The following is a 21,194-nucleotide window of genomic DNA, read 5'->3' as shown; positions in this document are numbered from 1 at the left end:
CAATTGCTCATCACTAATAGCTTACTAACCAACACTTCGGACTTAACTTTTTCAATACCTGGTTTGCATACTAGACTATGTGTGTGGCGCGCATGCGAATATATTTCACGTGCTTTGCAATTGCGTGGGCTACTTTGTGCATGATTTCTCTGTTGAACTACATAATTGATAAATAGTATACCTCCACTACATACTTTGATACGCATCAATAGGGAATAAGAATGGACTAAATGCAATGGCCACTAAAACAAAAGTGGGTATACGGTCCATTACACCCTTTTGTGTTTTATAAAAAAGTGCTATCCTACATGAGTGAGCTGGTATTGCGGTTGCTGTCCTTTCAGAATCACGAACCTGTCACACACTGAAGGCCTATAGGTTCGCCACTGCGCAAACATGTCTATAAAATATATAACGGCTGTTAAGATAATGTTTATGTTTTTCCTCCCCAATTTCGATTTTGTCTTATCGCTGCAACTGCCCACCAGACATTAAAATAATATTTTAAGAAAGGAGTGCATATATGGTCTGGCGAATAGGTTTAATGCGCTAACTGAATGGAGGCTGATAATCATGAGTTTTTTACTCGGCTGGTCTCGGGAAGAAATTACGAGTCCTGACTGTCCCGAGATCGAGTCAAGCCGAGCACAAATGTATCCGACACCGAGACACTCAATATATGGTCTCGAGACCCTGGAGACCTCTAAACCTTTTTTGATAACTCATAAACCAAGTACAGTCTTCTACAAGGGTTCTACCCACTCTGATTTGATACATACAAGCCGTTGATTTAGATGAAGGTTGAGCACCCCCCTGTGGATATAAAAAATATATATATATTTCACCTTTTGCAGTTGTATTTTGCTTCGCATAGGACGTGTACTAATAAGGAAGCGCCGTGTAATTTTGGAGCAGTTAAAATATAGTACGCTCTTTCATAGTTTCAAACAACATTATTACATCCCCATTTACATTGTTTAGGATGATTTCAAGTCAGCCATTTTAGTCGCGTTGCTCACTGGGGATGACGTAGGATCGTCACTAGTTGCCCCATCCACAAAGTCAAAATAGGCTATATCGTAAAAATTCATTAAAATAAAAATGTGCTTTTTGGTCTTAATTTGATGTTAAGGTTAGGCATAATGTTAGCAGTTTGGTTGCGGTTTGGTTTAAAATCATTATAAAAAGAGACATTGTAGAAATAGGCGGGGTTTAGCCACAATTATGACTCTGTGACTGTAATAATTAGTGACGACCGTGACGTAGGGCTAGTTCAGAAAACGCGCCCATCACTGCCCGGGGCAGGTTATGCTCTCATACGGAGGTTCAGACAGTCATGAGCTAAACTGGCAACAGTTTTCCACATGGTGATGAACAGGAATTACGGTAATATGATGGCCTTTTAATTGTTATTTTGGATAATCAAATAACGTGTTTTGATGTGTAGTTTAAAAAGTTTACTTAGCTAGTTGCCCGACGAATTTATTATTAATAACATGCTTTTTGAACTTTTTCTCTTTATTTAGCTACAGTAGTTAGTTAGGATGACGTTAAGGTTACTTCACTTGAAAAGTTTTGTCACAAACATCTGCAATTAATATATACCTCGGTTATGTATATAGTTCAGTTTTTGTCTGGGTTTTGTTGATGGCTAACACAGTTAGCCAGCTATGAATGATTGGCAGTCACATGGCTAAACGGAAATAATGCATCACAGCGCGCCTTTCTGGAAGATGTCCCGCCAGACTGGAATGTCGTTTGGATTTAACAATGGTTAACCCACTAAATTAGTTGAATATTTACTTTCAACGAATTATTGTCAGCTTGTTTTTTGTTGCTAGGTAGGCTTTGCTTGCTACATAGTTCATGGATTTTGGAGATTAATTGATGGATGAAACCGCTGTTTCTAGGCTATTAACTTGTTTGTGAGTTTACTGTTTCTGGTCAATTTGTGCTACTATTTCTCATATTTCCAGAAGTTGGACCATCGTTACAGCACATCAGTGAAACATGATGAAAGAGATTGCAGCAGTGGTGTTTTTCCTGAAAAGACTGATCAAGAAGGTGGAAAGGTTGGATACCCAGAAAGTGGACTTGTTTGGGGAGCGGTTGACTGTTGCCCTGCAGGAGAAGTTCAGGGGGCATTGGTATCCTGACAACCCCAGCAAAGGACAGGCCTTCAGGTAACTAACTATGGATCAGATGCCTGTCTGTGGCCTTGCTCCCCCTATCTTGATTACCATATCAGTAGCTTTATCAACCTCTAGTCTAGGGCATCATGCCCTATGAAGAATAGGGTATGTTTTGGATATGCAGTGATTTGTATGATTGGAGTTATTGAAGGTCTATTGCATACTCTACTACTTTGCAGGTGTATTCGAGTGAACAGGTTGCAGAGGGAGGATCCAGAGCTGCTGCGGGCCTGCCAGGAGAGTGGGGTTCAGTACAAGGACCTTGGCCTGCCCAGAGAACTCACCCTGTGGGTGGATCCAGGGGAGGTGTGCTGCAGGTCAGTCTTATTTAAAACCATTGAATTGGTGTAAGCATTGGCTGGAGGGAGTGCACACTTTGGGAGATGGGCAGTCGAAGGGTTCGCACAAGGTGCTCGAAGTACTCTGAAATTCAAGTGGAATGTGGAATATCTTGAAAATCAGACATTTTCTCAAGTTGGTACTTGAATAAAAATGAGAGCAGGAAATCTTAAAATATGTTAATATGAATAATATTACATGTATTGGTCTTAAGAATTAATTTCCAGACGTTTTTTTCCGCTCACGTGATTTGCGCTCAGGTTGCCAGGCGAGTTTGATCATTCCACTCACAATGCCACTCAACCAGGGAGGTACAGAGCTGACTGATGAGGCTCTGCCAAAAGGTCACATCGACAGCTAAAATGCCGGGCAAATATAGATACAATTTTGCCTGGCAGGATATTGATGTTTTATGAATGGGTTTTGCCAGACCCAACCAACCCACATCATGCAAGGTGTGAAAAATGCATCAAAGATGTTGCCATTGCGAGCATGGGTGAATCTGCCCCGAAGAGCTACATGAAGGGGGAAAGACATAAAGCTGCAGCCCGGGCTGGCACCAGTTCTACATTGTGACTTTTTCTCTGCAACAACCTCCAGAGCTTCAGCAGCAACAGCACAACCAGACCAACCGGTAAAGAAACGTTTCAAACGTGAATTACTTCTGTTAGTTACATTTGAATAATGGAAAGAGCTAGTTAGCCTACTAGCTAACGTTAGCAAGCTGGAGTTTACCAGCTAGCTAGTTAGTTTTATTAGCTAAGTGAACTGAAGCTGGAGTATTACAGAATTTCTAGATAACTATAGCACTTTATCTATGCCTCGTTCAAGGCTGTTGATATGGGATATTGAGTGTTGAATGATTTGGGCGCAATGATGTTAGCCAACTTGGCTAAAATAGTGAGCTAACTAGCATTGAGTAGTCTGCAAGCTAACTAGCTGGCCAAATGTTTGCAAACTCTACCACTGTTAATTTCTGGATACAGGACAGTACATTTTTCCATCAAAGCCAGCCAAGATCTGCTGAACTAGGCATCATCATTCAGCACCATTGTTGCTGAAAGTAGTTTCTACAGCTGCACCTAATGGCAAGCTATAACGTTAGATATTTAATACATTTATCTTTAAACCATGGTTTTCATTACCATTTTTCTATATGTTTGTTTAATGTCTGTTCGTAGGTAGTATAGCTACAGGCATTGGTTTGAAGGGGACATTTAAAATGTATGTAGCATAGGCTATGTGTTTAAGGGTTGAAGATTTAAATGTAAGAGGTAGTTGGATATACACTGAGCGTACAAATCATTAAGGGCACCTTCCTAATATTGGGTTGCACTACCATACCTGTTTCAAAGGCACTTACAGTTGAAGTCGTAAGTTTACATACACCTTAGCCAAATACATTTAAACTCAGTTTTTCACAATTCCAAACATTTAATCTGAGTAAAAATTCCCTGTCTTAGGTCAGTTAGGATCACCACTTTATTTTATGAATGTGAAATGTCAGAATAATAGTAGAGAAAATGATTTATTTCAGCTTTATTTCTTTAATCACATTCCCAGTGGGTCAGAAGTTTACATACACTCAATTAGTATTTGGTAGCATTGCCTTTAAATTGTTTAACTTGGGTCAAATGTTTCGGGTAGCCTTCCACAAGCTTCCCACAATACGTTGGGTGAATTTTGGCCCATTCCTCCTGACAGAGCTGGTGTAACTGAGTCAAGCCTCCTTGCTCGCACATACTTTTTCAGTTCTGCCCACACATGTTCTATAGGATTGAGGTCAGGGCTTTGTGATGGCCACTCCAATACCTTGACTTTGTTGTCCTTAAGCCATTTTGACACTACTTTGGAAGTATGCTTGGGATCATTGTCCATTTGGAAGACCCCTTTGTGACCAAGCTTCAACTTCCTGACTGATGTCTTGAGATGTTGCTTCAATATACCCACATAATTTTTTTACCTCATGATGCCATCTATTTTGTGAAGTGCACCAGTTCTTGCTGCAGCAAAGCACCCCCACAACATGATGCTGCCATCCCCGTGCTTCACGGTTGAGATGGTTTTCTTCGGCTTGCAAGCCTCTCCCCTTTTCCTCCAAACATAACAATGGTCTTTATGTTCAAACTGTTCTATTTTTGTTTCATCAGACCAGAGGACATTTCTCCAAAAAGTACGATCTTTGTCCCCATGTGCAGTTGCAAACCATAGTCTGGCTTTTTTTATGGCGGTTTTGGAGCAGTGGCTGCTTCCTTGCTGAGCGGCCTTTCAGGTTATGTCGATATAGGACTTGTTTTACTGTGGATATAGATACTTTTGTACCTATTTCCTCCAGCATCTTCACAATATCCTTTGCTGCTGTTCTGGGATTGATTTGAATTTTTCGCATCAAAGTACGTTCATGCTCCTTCCTGAGCAGTATGACGGCTGCATCCTCCCATGGTGTTTATGCTTGCATACTTTTGTTTGTACAGATGAACGTGGTACCTTCAGGCGTTTGGAAATTGCTCCCAAGGATGAACCAGACTTGTGGAGGTTGACTTTTTTTTATTTTTTTTGAGGTCTTGACTGGTTTCTTTTGATTTTCCCATGATGTCAAGCAACGAGGCACACAGTTTGAAGGTAGGCCTTGAAATACGAGTTTGAAGGTAGGCCTTGAAATACGAGTTTGAAGGTTGGCCTTGAAATACATCCACAGGTACACATCCAATTGACTCAAATGATGTCATTTAGCCTATCAGAAGCTTCAAAGCCATGACATAATTTTCTGGAATTTTCCAAGCTGTTTAAAGGCACTGTCAACTTAGTGTATGTAAACTTCTGACCTGCTAGAATTGTGATACAGTGAAATAATCTGTAAACAATTGTTAGTAAAATTACTTGTCATGCAAAAAGTAGATGTCCTAACCGACTTGCCAAAGCTATAGTTTGTTAACAAGAAAAATGTGGAGTGATTGAAAAACGAGTTTTAATGACTCCAACCTAAGTGTATGTAAACTTCCGACTTCAACTGTACATCTTTTCTCTTGCCCATTCACCCTCTGAATGGCACACATATGCACTCCATGTCTCAATTGTTTCAGGGCTTAAAAATCCTTCTAGTATGTCTTTTCCCATTCATCTACACTGATTTGAAGTGGATTTAACAAGTTGCATCATAGCTTTCACGTGGAATCTAGTCATTCTATTTCATTGAAACAGGTGGCCTTAATGTTTTGTGCACTCAGTATGAATATCAAGTAAAGGGATATTCCTTTACAAATACAACCTAACATAAGTAGAATTGTATTGCTTTCAGAATCCTCCACCTGAGTTCTTTTCAAAGCTCTCTTCACGGGTCCGAAACAATGATTCATGATGCGCAGAGATCCTATGGACATTGAAGTGTCGCCCACTACTCCTGCAAAAGTGCAGAGGACAACGCCACAATTTTCCCCTGGATGTTTCCTGACCGTGCTAATGCCAATTCATATGCCTGTAGGGAGGAGAAAACTGCCTACGTGATCAATCATGGTCTTGCACATTACTTTCGGCACCACCTCCTGGAGAAGTTGCCAAAAAACAATGGCTATGTGCTGCTTTTTGATGAATTGTTGGGGGGAAAACAGTTCCGCTGAAGGATGTCCACGTAAGGTTTTTAGACCCCCACTAGCAACAAGGTTACCACACACTACCTGGACTCATCCTTCATGGGACATGGCACAACTAAGGACTGTCTCTCCAGAGTTGACAGATAAACTTCACATTTCTCACCCTCTATACATTTTGATGGATGGACCAAATGTTAACCTTAAGTTTTACAGAGAATTCACATCTGTCCTTGCAGACGACACAGACTTAGAGCTGTTTGATATTGGAACATGTTCCTTGCAGTGTCCACAAAGTGTTTTGAAATGCATTTGACTTCATAAACTGTAACGTAAAGGGCATTTTAAATAGTTTATATAGACTGATGAATGATGTCCCTGCAAGACGGGATTATTTTGTGACAAATCACAGGCTTCTCAGTTTTGTGGACATCGTTGGGTTGTCTAGGTTGCAACTAGAGGTTTTGCCAAACTTAATATCATTTGTTCAAGCAGTCGAAAGCGGCGAATCCTGCAAAACACTGACATGCATTACATTCACAGCTGTACAGGGTTCGCACAAGGTGCTTAAAGTACTTGAATTTGGCACTCTGAAATTCAAGTACTGGAATACAGTTCCTTACAAAAGTATTCATCCCCCTTGGTGTTTTTCCTATTTTCTTGCATTACAACCTGTAATTTAAATGGATATTTATTTGGATTTCATGTAATGGACATACAAAATACTCCTAATTTTGAACTGAAATAAAATTTAAAAAATGTTAGCCCCCCTTCAAGTGTAACATGATCTCAGTGTGTATATATATATATATATATACACCTGTTCTGAAAGGCCCCAGAGTCTGCAACGCCACCAAGCAAGGGGCACCACCAAGCAAGCGGCACCATGAAGACCAAGGAGCTCTCCAAACAGGTCAGGGACAAAGTTGTGGAGAAGGGTTGAGTTATAAAAAAATCTGAAACTTTGAACATCCCACGGAGCTCCATTATTATTATATATATTTTTTAAATAATATGGCACCACAACAAACCTGCCAAGAGGGGCTGACCACCAAAACTCACGGACCAGGCAAGGAGGGCATTAATCAGAGGCAACAATAACACCAAAGATAAGCTTGAAGGAGCTGCAAAGCTCCACAGCTGAGATTGGAGTATCTGTCCATAGGACCACTTTAAGCCGTACACTCCATAGAGCTGGGCTTTACGGAAGAGTGGTCAAGGGGAAAAAATAAGCAAACCCGTTTGGTGTTCACCAGAAGGCATGTGGGAGAGTCCCCAAATATATAGACAGTACTCTGGTCAGACGTGACTAAAATGTGATCTTTTTGGCCATCAAGGAAAATGTGTTTTTCATCGGCAGGGACTGGGAAACTGGTCAGAATTGAAGGAATGATGGATGGCGCTAAATACAGGGAAATTCTTAAGGGAGAAACCTGTTTCTGTCTTCCAGAGATTTGTGTCTGGGACAGGGGTTCACCTTCCAGCAGGACAATGACCCTAAGCATACTGCTAAAGCAACACTTGAGTGGTTTTAAGGGGGAACATTTAAATGTCTTGGAATGGCCTAGTCAAAGCACAGACCTCAATCCAATTGAGAATCTGTGGTATGATTTAAAGTTTGCTGTACACCAGCGGAACCCATCCAAATTGAAGGAGCTGGAGCAGTTTAGCCTTGAAGAATGGGCAAAAGTCCCAGTGGCTAGATGTGCCAAGCTTTTGAGATATACCCCCAAGAGACTTGCAGCTGTAATTGCTGCAAAAGGTGGCTCTACGAAGTATTGACTTTGGGGGGGTGAAAGTTTATGCACACTCAATTTATTGTTTTTTTGGGGTCTAATTTCTTGTTTCACAATAACAAATATTTTGTATCTTCAAAGTGGTAGGCATGTTGTGTAAATCAGATGATACAACCCCCCCCCCCAAAAAATATATTTTAATTAATTCCAGGTTGTAAGGCAACAAAATAGGAAAAATGCCAATGGGGTGAATACTTTCGCAAGCCACTGTTGGTACTTGAATTAAAATGAGAGGAGAATAGACAATGATCAAATGTTTTAAGAAATATATTAGATAAAATGTGTTGGTCTTGCAAATTATTTTCCTGTCAGACTACAGTTTTATTTTCCTCGTGTGTTTCACGCTGTGGTTACCAGGCGAGCTCGCGTATTCCATCCGTACTGCCACTCAGCCAGGCAGGTACAGCACTGACTGATTAGGCGCAGCCAAACGTTACATCGATAGCTAATATGCTGGGCAAATTTAGATTCAATCCAGTCTTGTGCATATGGAAAATATCTTATTTTATTTCAGCACATGAAACACTACTTGTTTTATATTTGTGTTCAGTGTAGTTTATCTACTTTTTTTTACCACTACATCACTGGACCCAAGCAACCCACACTGTGTAAGGTGCAAAAAATGAGTCAGACTTTGACATTGGAAGCATGGGTGAGTTGGCCCTGAAGAGCCACATGAAGGGGAAAAGACCAACGCTGCATCCTGCGCTGGCGGCAGTTATGCATGTGACTTTTCTTTTTCTCTGCAACAACCTCTAGAGCTTTTTTCCGAATGCCTCATTCATGGGTGCCTACGATGTTCCGCTTTATCAAGTGGCAGCCATGCTCCTGCCGTTCACGTTCCGTTTTCCTCACGTAGCCCACCCGACCGGCGACACTTAAGCTGCCAGTCGGAAGCAGGATGCTTTTTCGTAACTATTAAGTAGTAGATTCCCAAATGCCCAATAAAGTCATTGTGCTGTACTTGTGTAGAAATGTGTTCACCAGTAGGCAAAATCATCAGTACTGACTTACCACTCATGGTAGTGAAACAACATATTATTGAGTACAACTTGTAAGGTAGTGATGAATACTACGTTTTTCTCCCATGAGGCTACTGCCAGCTGGTGACAACTAGAAACAATTTCATAGTAATATGAACTATTACAAACTAATGGGCCTTGAAAATAAATATTAGTGCTTGAAAAAATACGTAAGTCCTTGAATTTGACTTGCCACTGTCTGTACGAACCCTGCTCCAAGCAAAACAGATTTTCACATTTGTAGCCAAACACATTCAAGGGTACCTTCAAAACTACCAAACTGACAGTCCCATTCCTGACAGCATACTGGGCAGACCTATTGACTAATGTCATGAGCAGAGTCTTGAAGAAAGAGGTGTGACACTTAGACTCTGAAATACACTGTGACAGAGGATGAGGCCATGGGCCCCTCCAAAGTTGACATTGGGTTTGCAAAATGTAAGGTGCTAAAACGAGCGTCTAGCAAAGTGAGTGGGCGAAGGATTTTTGCGTTTGAGTGACAAAGAAGTGCCTCCAGGTGTTGAGGCTGATGCTCAAAACCCCAATAAAGTCCAGTTTTGTGACGAAAGGCTATTTGTCTTGTGCCACAACAGATGACAAGGACTCCTGAAGCATGTGAGCGCAAATTCAAACGTCTCCTCACACTTAGTTGACCTGAAGAGTGTTTCTGGGGCATGATGTGACGATGCCCAGAGGCAGTTGAAGTTCTTCATACAGCAGGAGGTGTTGAGACATCACTGTCTGTTCAGCGAGTATGATCCGCAGAGAACTGCGCGGGACACCTTTTCTTTTTAGAGCGTCTGAAGGGTATAGAAAACAACGGAGACCTGTGGCCAGTAACTCAAATTGTCCTTGTGTTCTCCCATGGACAGGCCTCGGCAGTCAACTCCGCTCTCACTGTTGTCAAAAAAAAAAGGCGCAGTCCTCCACAGCACAGACTGGTGTATGACTCTTTTAGCGAATGCAGGAGGACTAAAGAATGTCAACATAACGCCACCAATTATCTTTCTGCAAATCAGCAAGGCAGAAATATCAAGACTACCTAGATGCACAGCAGGACCACGAAACGGGAGGGAACAAGAGATGCCTGGAAAAGGACACAACTCTTGCAAAAATACATGGAAAGGGTAGCTGCAGAGGTGGAGACCTCAGTCCTGAGAATGCATAATCATGTTCAACAGTTTCCAAAGTTCAATAGAAGATAAAAAGGCTTCGCTTACTGGATTGTTGTGAGCACTCACTTGCTCAATGAGTATGTTTACATGCACATAATAATGTGATTGTGGCTAGATAGTCAGCTTTATAATAGTTTGATTAAAACGTTTACATGCTTTGTAAGAATAACTTTCCATAATCTTGTTTACATGGACACATCTGAAGTCAGGCTACCTGATGGCACGCTGATAAATGCAGAAAATCGTCATTCAAAATAAATGTTCTACCACAGAGTACGTTATTTTTGGGAAGCATATTTGATTGAGTTTGAAGACGATTTTGGTCTGTCCTACAATAAAGTAGTTTTATTGTTGTCATAGTTTAAAACTTACTCAATCATGTTGATCTCATTGACTGTCCTGATCTTTAATCCATAGCTCAATTTTTTTATGGATTTGAGTTCTCCAGCAATTTGTGGCTTCAAATTATTGCTGCTACAGTTTATAAATAAAACGATTCACATATTGTGATATCAATTAAACAATGTGACATGGCATCTGTAAAGTTCTTAAGTAAAAATACTTTAAAGTACTACTTAAGTAGTTTTGGGGAGTATCTGTACTTTTATATTTCTGACAACTTTTACTTCACTACATTCCTAAATAATGTAATTTTTACTCCATTTTCCCTGACACCCGTTTTGACAGAAATGGTCCAATTCACGCACTTATCAAGAGAACATCCCTGGTCATCCCTACTGCCTCTGGTCTGGCGGACTCACGAAACACATGCTTTGTTTGTAAATTATGTCTGAGTGTTGGAGTGTGCCCCTGGCTATTCGTCAATTAAAAATATATATATTTGTGCCCTCTGGTTTGTTTTAATATAAGGAATTTGAAATGGATTATACTTTTACTTTTGATGCTTAAGTACATTTTAGCAATTCTATTTACTTTTGATACTTAAGTATTTGGTTTTAAGTATACTTAAGGCTTTAACACAAGTAATATTTTACTGGGTGACTTTCAATTTGACTTGAGTCATTTTATATTAAGGTATCTTAACTTTTACCCCAGTATGACAATTGAGTACTTTTCAACCACTTTTTCCACAACTAGAAACAATTGCGTAATAGGAACTACTACAAATGTATGGTCCTGAAATAAATATTAGTGCTTGGAAAAAGTACTTATTCCTTGAATTTGACTTGCCACTGTCTACAAACCCTGAGTCATTTTGAAGCCTTGTTGTTCCATTGTTTACCTCTTAACTACACCATTCATGTTAAATCCCTCTGGGTTACCAGTCGAGGCACTAAATTGTCGATATACATTCAGTGACAAAGAATTGTCTTGTTGGCTTCTTTTCCTCTCGTGCAGATATGGAGAGAGAAACCTTGCTTTCACTGTTGCCAGTTTCTCTGGTGATGACAAAGAGGATGTGACTAAGAAGGTGACCAGCGCTGTCGAGAGGGTGACATCTGACTACCACTCCTGTTCCTCCTCAGACGAGGATAGTGGCCTCAGAGAAACCCGTCCTCCCCCTACCTTCCCTCAAAATCGCCATAAATACCAGGTACAACCAGTAACGAACATAGTCGTGTTCCATACAGTCTTGTCTGAATACCTCCTTGGTCGGCTCTGACAATGGGGGAAATATAATTGAAATTGACCCATGTTTTATTGTTCAAAGGTGATCTACCCAGCTACTCCTTTGTGGCGTCCTCCAGTGCCCAAGCAGAAGATGTGGCCGGGTAAGGGATATAATGGACGTCCACGTCCTCCTCACTATGACTTCAGAACCCAAGGTAGACCTACCCAGCCCTTCAGACACAACGACTGGGCCCCACCTGGCCACAGAAGGTGGCACGGATACTGGGGTGGCACTCCAGGCCTGGCTCACTGTTAGGGACCACTGTAGCAAGTGTTGCTGTTAGTGTTAGCCTGTTCCAGGTTCCCTGAGCTGTGAAAGGGTGACCACTAGAGCAAGCAATATAGTTCTTGTTGGAGGAGAATGAGAGGGCAAACTAAAATTCACTAACATGACTGACCACATTTTAAAAAACTATTTTAGTAGTTTAATAGTCACTCTGGAAACTCTTGAATTTGTTAATTTTTTTTTGTTTGATAAGAACATTAACTCTTTGCACTTTAGATCATTTGTAATCATGTGAGTAAAGGAATCTACAGTTGTAATGGAGAAGGAATTTGTATTTTCATGTATTTTATAGCTATGAAGATATATGTACTGTATTTATATTTGATGGATAATTGTCTGTTACCTACTGTACTGTCCATCAGTTATGTTCTAATGAGAATTTTTTATTTATACAGTTTACTCATGAATTGTGCCAACCTTAAATTATGAGACATTAAACAAATTTTCAAATCATACTCTGTTGCTGTTTTGATATATTTTACTGCAGTGTAATTTGAATGCTTGTTGCCTTCATCCCATAGGCTTACAGTAAACACCATATTATATGCAAATACAATATGATTGTCTATGGCAGACAAAAATATTAATGTACATATTTGTATTACCTGTTGAATTCAGATGTTCTGATCAAATGTGTGCACTGTCATTATAGACCTACATTGTAAAGCTTTTCACAACTATATTTTATAGCTTTAGCTTGTCTTGTTCTGTGTTTCAAAGTTGAACAGTAAATGTACTATTTCTATAACCATTGATTAGGAAGCTGTGTCCATTCAGTGTTGTGAACGCATGTAATACGACAGGGGGCGTGAGTGTCTTCGAAAACACGACTTTGGTACCCTCCGGAAATCACGTGTCTAGACTCCAGCTCTCCTATAATGCACCTGCTGAGGCGTAGAGGGATCGGAGAGTTTTGATGCTTCGGGAGAGTGCTCTGACAGTCGGAAGCACCGCATAAGTTTATTTTTCACCTGTGTTTTGAAAGAAAATTATTGGAATAGACCGAAAGGAATGGATTTCACGATACCCCACCTCTGCTGTGTATTGATTAGTCTTATCGCAGGTAAGTTTGGCGTCCACCGGCTACTTTTTTAAAAATCCTACATTTTCATAAGCGCGGGCGAAAATGGGAGTGCTGGCGACGAGCAACATGCTAAAAAGTTAGATGTTTGCGAATAAAAGAACGAACTGGTTGTCTGTTCTATTGAATAACATGTAAAATAATGACTTTAGATTATACTAATTTGCTTACGCATGTTTTTACTTATAATATTGAAAATGGCTAGCTAGTTTACCATAGGAATTCAAACTAGCGTCAGCTAAATAACACTTGTCAAAATGTGATTACACAAAAATTGTCCTTGAATTCTGGAATCCCAAATGTAGGCGCACTGTGCTTAAAGTAACGTAGATAGTTATTATTGAAATGACTGGAAATGCGTTTGACTTGAATAACGTATATGTTTAAACACATGGCTTATTGAACTCACATATTATGGATAATATGCTAGAACAGTTTACATTTTTTTACAGTAAACATAGTTGCTAAATTGATATAGGTTGCATCGTGGTGAGAATGTTTTTCCCTACACGCTGCAAATTATTTTAACGCTACCTAGTTGTTTTTGTTTTGCAACTGGTAGTTAACACTCACACAATAGCCTGATCCGCCTTAAAACCTGTAAAGGGCTTCAAAGTGCTGCGTTTTCTGTCTGCCATCTGCCAAGACAATTTAAACTGTATTCCCCCCCTCCTGCGCTAGGCAGGAGTCCGAAGGTCTTTAAATGACTTGTAGGTGCTTTCTAAACCCAGCCAGAAATTAATCTTAATCACATGTTGGTCGCTGAGTATCGACCAGATTTATGTCCCTGAAATATATTGTTACTGTATGTGAGTGGGAACTTTCTACTATTAGACCAACAGTAAGTGTAGCCCATTTGGTATTAGTTTTCTTTTAGTCTCATGGATGGAAAACAGAGGGCCTAATTAGTTTTAATTCACAATCCTTCACCAGTTATTTGTTGAGGACTCATGTAGGTGGCTCTGATTGAGGCGTGTTAGATGCCATGGTATCATAAACGCTGCTTGAACTGTCTGGGAACTGTTGAAATGCTTTTTGCCTCTCACATCATCTAGTTGGGATGGAAATCACCCTCTTATCAGCAGGTCAGGAGATTCAGATGGGTTGTTAACATTGATTACCTATAAAACTAAACAATACAGCTAAAACGTTTGTCAACTGGGATGCACTTTAGACAGTGTGTATTATTGCTATTGGGGAGCTCACTGCTACAGGGGAATTCAGCACTCCTATTATTATTTGTGTGTAGCTTGTCGCTGTCCTGGAATTTCCACTGAAACCAGCCCCTCCCTCTCTCACCACAGAAGTGAAACTATGGTACTGTAGATGGATTGTGTTACTGTTAGTATCAGCCTGTGTTCTGTAGCTCAAAGGTTCCCTGCACTTTTAAAGTGTAGCTGCCACTGCGGATGGAGCCATGGTTAGGGCAATGATATTCCGCACCACTGGTTACTGATAAACCCCTGCAATAATGAAGTGCTTCGTTGACACAGGCAGGCACAACTCTTTCTGCTGTGTTAAAGCCCTGGCACAGTGAGGGTAATGTTTAAAGGTCTGGTTAGGGGTGTTGTTATACTTGCCCACCAGTGCATTTTTCTGTAATGCAATACGTTTTTGTACATGAGTAGAGGCTCATTACCATAATAATGGCTTCATGGGCTCATCATTTGGGGCGATGTCCTCTTCCAAATGGGGCGCATTTGGGGCGCTCATCCTCTTCCAAATGGGGATTCAATGCAACTAGGACATTTCTAGCCTATATGTTAAACTTCATGAAACTTTCATTATTTTATTAGGTCGACCTAAATGCTTCAACAAAAACATTTACAAGTAAATATCATACTATATAAAGCAAAGGATGTATAGCAGGTTATAGTTCGTTTCCGGAGATGTGATGTAACGGTTTCTTAAAACCCTTCATATAGACTAGCTTTGCCTACTGAAACAAATAAGCTTTTACAGGGAGCTCAATGTCAAAGGTGATTCTCCTCTTTCCGAGGCTTGTATCAAGACTGTCCAAGGCGCTTCTGTGTTTGTCATGTCAGAGACACATTCTCTATATCTTCTCCATAGTCCCTGACAGCCCTGTCTAGTCCTGGCTGCATTAAGCAGATGCCAGTAGACATCCTCCAGCCAGTCAGCACTTTGATGTTTGTGTGGGGCCTGGAGTTGTGGGGCCTGGATGGTTATTTTCTCTGACACCTGAGGAGGTCTCCTGTAGAGCCAGCTCTGGTCCTCCTCCCCCTTCACCCCTGGCCTACTCTACCCCCCTTCATCCCTGGCTGTGGACTGGTCAGCGCTGAGTGAAGCTTGGGACATAGGGTAAGGTAAATGCAGAGCAGCGACTCAGAGTTCAGCAGACCAAGGATGTTGTTGTTACCTGATAAGCTTGCTGCACTCCACTCCCCGCTGGGAGCTCATTGCTAGGATACCTTTTCTAAACATGCAAATCAATTATAATTTGTCACATGGGCCGAGTACTACAGGTGTCAACTTTACAGTGAAATGCCTACTTACAGGCCCTTTCCCAACAATGCAGAGTTAAAAGGACAAATTTGCTAAATAAAATAGTAACACAATAAAATAACAATAATGAGGCTATATACAAGGATTACCGACACAGAGTCAATGTGCAGGAGTACAAGGTAGTTGTAGGTAGAGGTAAAAGTGACAAGGCAATCAGGATAGATGATAAACAGAGTAGCAGCAACGTATGTGAAGAGTGTGTTTGTGTGGGGTTTGTATTCTTGTGTTTGCGTGTGTGTGTTGACGTGTCAGTGTAATGTGTGTGGGTAGAGCCCAGTGAGTGTGCAAGAGCCAGTGCAAAAAATTAAATTAACAGGTCAGTACTAATAGTCTGGGTAGCAATTTGATTACCTGTTCAGTAGATCCTGGTGCTGTCTCTGTTTATATTGGTCTGTCTGAAGGGATTCCTTTTGAGTCACTCATCAAATCAAAATTCTTAGAAACAAATGCATTTTTTAATGTTCACTTAGTCTATTGTTCGCTGATCATGACCAGGGTGAGGTTCTTTTGACCTAACTTAAACTCACCCTTTCCGGTTTCGACTCAGAAACAAGCATATCATAATGTAGTATCTCTAAAAGTATTATGGGATTTCAGGCATCCAGCCAGCCTAGTTTTCAGTTCTGCTGTCTGAAAGAAATTGATATATATTTGTTCAGGTAATAACACAGTTGCACAAGAACATATCATTTTATATTTGATGGTTTGGAAAGTCTGGCCCTTGGACAAATCTAGAAAGCGACACGGTAAGAGCGATAAGAGAAGGCATCTCGTGTACTGTTCAACCTGCGCTATTGTCATGCATGGACCCAATGTAGACAAGCAGCTTTGGCTTGAGGTCATGATTTCACATTCAGTTCTCGTGACATGGCTGAAACAGTCCCATCCCTCCTCTCGCTTCAAATACGCTCTGGTAGCAGCCAGCTTCCCCTCCAAACCAAAATCTGCCTGCCCGGCCCCACTCACTCGGCCCGAAGCCCCTTGCTTTATTAGAAAATAAAGCAAGAACACGTAGAGTCAGATTGCACTCCAGGGACACCGCTGCTGTGTCCTCCACAATCGAATGATGAGAACGAAGGCACATGAATATTCAGAGACCCAGGCGGACCCTAAATATTTTAACATGCCGAGTCGTGCAGGCTCCTTGTCGAGTGACGACTCTTGTTCACCCGTCTGCATGGGAGTGCGAAACGATGCTGATCCCTTAACCTGAACACATCCGCTAACCCTGTTCCTTTTTAAAAAATATAATAAATGTTCGATTTAGAGAGTGAGTGGACCATTTTAAGGTGTGCCAATTGCATTCCGGACAATGATAATGATTTAATAGTAGCTTGTGTTTTCAAGCTCTGTTTTTAAAGGCTGGTGGTGAGGCCAATGTTTTCAGAGTTATTCCTTATTCACAGGTACTGGGAGCAAATAATTCTGCCTGCCACTGGGCCGGCATCCGAAGCACTACACAGAGAGATGTTGGTAGCCCTTCACTTGAACCCTCCTGGTCATTTTATATTAACAGATGGTGTTAGTAGTCATACCAAACTTGTTTGAACTTCTGGCCAATTATTGAAGAGTTGGTCGTCTTGACCATCAATGTTTTAATGAGGGCATAAAGTGATGTGTCACTGAGATGTGATTGGTAAGAGAAGGTGAGATTGGAATGGGGTCGTGCCAGGACAACAACCTCAACGTGAGCAAGACAAAGGAGACGATCGTGGACTACAGGAAAAGGAGGGCTGAACACGTCCCCATTCACATCGACGGGGCTGTAGTAGAGCGGGTCGAGAGTTTCTTGCTGTCCACATCGCCAACAAACTATCATGGTCCAAACACACCAAGAAAGCCATGAAGAGGGCACGACAACGCCTTTCCCCCCTCAGGAGACGGAAAAGATTTTGCTTGGGTCCCCAGATCCTCAAAAGTTCTACAGCTGCACCATCGGGAGAATCCTGACCGGATGCATCACCGCCTGGTATGGCAAATGCTCGGCATCCGACCGCAAGGCGCTACAGAGGGTAGTGTGTACGGCCCAGTACATCACTGGAACCAAGCTTCCTGCCATCCAGGACCTATTATACTAGGCGGTGTCAGAGGAAGGCCCCAAAAATGGTCAGACTCCAGTCACCCTCCAATCATAGACTGTTCTCTCTGCTACCGCCCGGCAAGCCATACCGGAGCGCCAAGTCTAGGTCCAAAAGGCTCCTTAACAGCTTCTACCCCCAAGCCATAAGACTGCTGAACAATGAATCAAATGGCCAACTGAACTACTTGCATTGACCCCCCCCCCCCCCCCCCTTTGTTTTTACACTGATGCTACTCGCTGTTTATTATCTATGCATAGTCACTTTACAAATTATCTCGACTAACCCCCCCCCCCCCCCCCCCTCACATTGCCTCGGTACTGGTACCCCCTGCATATAGCCTCATTGTTATTTTATTGTGTTACTTTAGTTTATTTAGTAAATATTTTCTTCACTGCATTGTTGGTTAAGGGCTTGTAAGTAAGCATTTTGTGGTAAGGTCCTGTTGTACAATTTAATTTTATAAAACGTACTGAAACAGGGAGGGACTACCTGGACTAAAATAATCAGTCCTTTTATTTTTTGTAAAACGTTTATTGCTTGCCTAACGATCACAATCCAGATGTGCTAAGTTGGTGGACGTGCACTTGTGAACGGACCAGGAGGCAAGAATTCTCCTGCTCTCTCCCCCTCCCATAAATAAAAACAAGGCCACAGTGCTGCTGGTTCTCTCCACTCCCATCAGTCATCATCAGGCCGTCAGTCCGTTAAGACGATAAACACCCCACCACATGACTGGGCCACTCGATGTTCACATATGCACAGCCCCTCAACGCCCTCATCCCCTAATGAGGAATAATGGTCACCCTGACGGATAAATGGCTAACTGTGACAGAAACGGGATATTTCAAATAAATCTCTTTTGATATTTATCACACAAACTGCCCTACTGTAGATGAATGAATAGGCTAAAGGACCCAAGGAGCTTTCTCTTGCAGAACTTCTTTGCCAAATTTGGGCCATCTTTTGTTATCCACTTCTCTTTTATTTAAAGATGGCGCATGGATTTACTGTCAATGGCAGAATCCTGAGGTCAAATGTGCAGGTCTCTAAAAACCTTAAATATATCTGCCTATTTTTTCCTTTTATTCATTGATAGAATTTATGGTAGATTTTATCAAAGGGTGGGTCTAATGCTGATTGGTTAAAAGCGCATTCCAGCGGGTGTCTATTCCACAAGTTACCACCGGCGAAATCTATGACGTTAAAATGCCTATTTACTCTGTTCCATCTGACTGCGCAATCCACTGTCTCATCTGCCCAGGTAGGGAAGTTATAAACTTCATCTCCACTATAAAAAACCATCTAGATATTATCTCACATTTCTTTTCGACTAACATTTCGTTTTTCAACAGCAGAGATTTGTATAAACCTTGCTGTCTCTCTCCGAAATTTCCCACATTGTTTCAATTCGATCTCCAACTGTCCCATAGTAATGAACGTGTAGGGGTCGGGACGAGAGGCAGGCATGCAGCGTTTCTCAGCCAGTCGAAATCATGATTCAGCTGGCATAATATTTATGGATATATACAAAGAAATGTCAATTGGAAAAAAAGGTAAAACGAAACGAAGTGCAGCTAGTTTGCAGTCTTTCCAGCTTCAGTTTGACGTTATTGTGTCCTAACTAGAGGTCGACAGATTATGATTTTTCAACACCGATACCGATTATTGGAGGACAAAAAAAGCCGATACCGATTAATTGGGCGATTTTAAATTTTGATTTTTTTTTAATTATTATTTATTTATTTATTTGTAATAATGACAATTACAACAATACTGAATGAACACTTATTTTAACTTAATATAATACATCAATAAAATCAATTTAGCCTCAAATAAATAATGAGACATGTTCAATTTGGTTTAAATAATGCAAAAACAAAATGTTAGAGAAGAAAGTAAAAGTGCAATATGTGCCATGTAAAAAGCTAACGTTTAAGTTCCTTGCTCAGAACATGAGAACATATGAAAGCTGGTGGTTCCTTTTAACATGAGTCTTCAATATTCCCAGGTAAGAAGTTTTAGGTTGTAGTTATTATATATTTCTCTCTATACCATTTGTATTTCATATACCTTTGACTATTGGATGTTCTTATAGGCACTTTAGTATTGACAGTGTAACAGTATAGCTTCCGTCCCTCTCCTCGCTCCTACCTGGGCACGAACCAGGAACACATCGACAACAGCCACCCTCGAAGCAGCGTTACCCATGCAGAGCAAGGGGAACAACTACTCCAAGTCTCAGAGCGAGTGACGTTTGAAACGCTATTAGCGCGCACCCCGCTAACTAGCTAGCCATTTCACATCGGTTACACCAGCCTAATCTCGGGAGTTGATAGGCTTGAATTCATTAACATCAGAGCTGCTGGCAAAACGCACGAAAGTGCTGTTTGAATGAATGCTTACGAGCCTGCTGGTGCCCACCATCGCTCAGTCAGACTGCTCTATCAAATCAGACTTAATTATAACATAATAACACACAGAAATACGAGCCTTAGGTCATTAATATGGTCGAATCTGGAAACTATCATCTCGAAAACAAAACATTTATTCTTTCAGTGAAATACGGAACCGTTCCGTATTGTATCTAACGGGTGGCATCCATCAGTCTAAATATTCCTGTTACATTGCACAACCTTCAATGTTATGTCATAATTATGGAAAATTCTGGCAAATTAGTTCGCAACGAGCCAGGCGGCCCAAACTGTAGCATATACCCTGACTCTGCGTGCAGTGAACGCAAGAGAAGTGACACAATTTCACCTGGTTAATATTGCCTACTAACCTGGATTTCTTTTAGCTAAATGTGCAGGTTTAAAAATATATACTTCTGTGTATTGATTTTAAGAAAGGCATGGATGTTTATGGTTAGGTACACGTTGGAGCAACGACAGTCATTTTTCGCGAATGCGCACTGCATCGATTATATGCAACGCAGGACACGCGAGATAAACTAGTAATATCATCAACCATGTGTAGTTATAACTAGTGATTATGATTGATTGATTGTTTTTTTTATAAGATAAGTTTAATGCTAGCTAGCAACTTACCTTGGCTTCTTACTGCATCCGCGTAACAGGCGGGCTCCTCGTGAGGCAGGTGGTTAGAGCGTTGAACTAGTTAACCGTAAGGTTGCAAGATTGAATCCCTGAGCTGACAAGGTAAAAATCTGTCGTTCTGCCCCTGAACAAGGCAGTTAACCCACCGTTCCTAGGCCGTCATTGAAAATAAGAATGTGTTCTTAACTGACTTGCCTAGTTAAGTAAAGGTGTAAAATTTAAAATAAAAATCGGCTAAATCGGCGTCCAAAATTACCGATTTCCGATTGTTATGAAAACTTGAAATCGGCCCTAATTAATCGGCCATTCCGATTAATCGGTCGACCTCTAGTCCTAACGAGAGAACACATTTTCTATGCCAGGCGAAATCAGCTCATTGTTATGAGCTCATTGTTATGGATGTATCCAAATTAATGCCTCC

General features: G+C 41.1%; 2 protein-coding genes across 3 annotated transcripts in view; both read left to right on the top strand.

The window, feature by feature from the left end:
• The first annotated feature begins 1,263 nt into the window (after positions 1 to 1,263).
• On the top strand, positions 1,264 to 12,482 carry btg3 (B-cell translocation gene 3). Of its 2 annotated transcripts, none has more exons than XM_071330338.1 (5): positions 1,264 to 1,367; positions 1,977 to 2,183; positions 2,372 to 2,509; positions 11,471 to 11,666; positions 11,784 to 12,482. In XM_071330338.1, the coding sequence occupies exons 2-5, from the start codon at positions 2,011 to 2,013 to the stop codon at positions 11,997 to 11,999; spliced, it is 723 nt and encodes a 240-aa protein (XP_071186439.1). In that variant the 5' UTR covers positions 1,264 to 1,367; positions 1,977 to 2,010; the 3' UTR covers positions 12,000 to 12,482. The 2 variants fall into 2 exon arrangements, with proteins under 2 accessions (XP_071186439.1, XP_071186430.1); XM_071330329.1 differs by having other exon boundaries at positions 1,282 to 1,386.
• A 314-nt stretch (positions 12,483 to 12,796) lies between these two features.
• The window catches only part of LOC139532551 (coxsackievirus and adenovirus receptor homolog), a 59,518-nt gene continuing 51,120 nt past the window's right edge, over positions 12,797 to 21,194 (top strand). Inside the window, exon 1 of the mRNA XM_071330314.1 lies at positions 12,797 to 13,092. Coding sequence (XP_071186415.1) covers positions 13,041 to 13,092 — 52 coding nt within the window. The 5' untranslated portion in view covers positions 12,797 to 13,040. The remainder of the gene's footprint in view (positions 13,093 to 21,194) is intronic.

The sequence above is a fragment of the Salvelinus alpinus genome, chromosome 1 (genome assembly GCF_045679555.1).
Source record: "Salvelinus alpinus chromosome 1, SLU_Salpinus.1, whole genome shotgun sequence".
Taxonomy (NCBI): Eukaryota; Metazoa; Chordata; class Actinopteri; order Salmoniformes; family Salmonidae; genus Salvelinus; species Salvelinus alpinus.
Note: the sequence above shows the minus strand (reverse complement) of the source record. Positions and strands in the feature narration are given on the sequence as shown.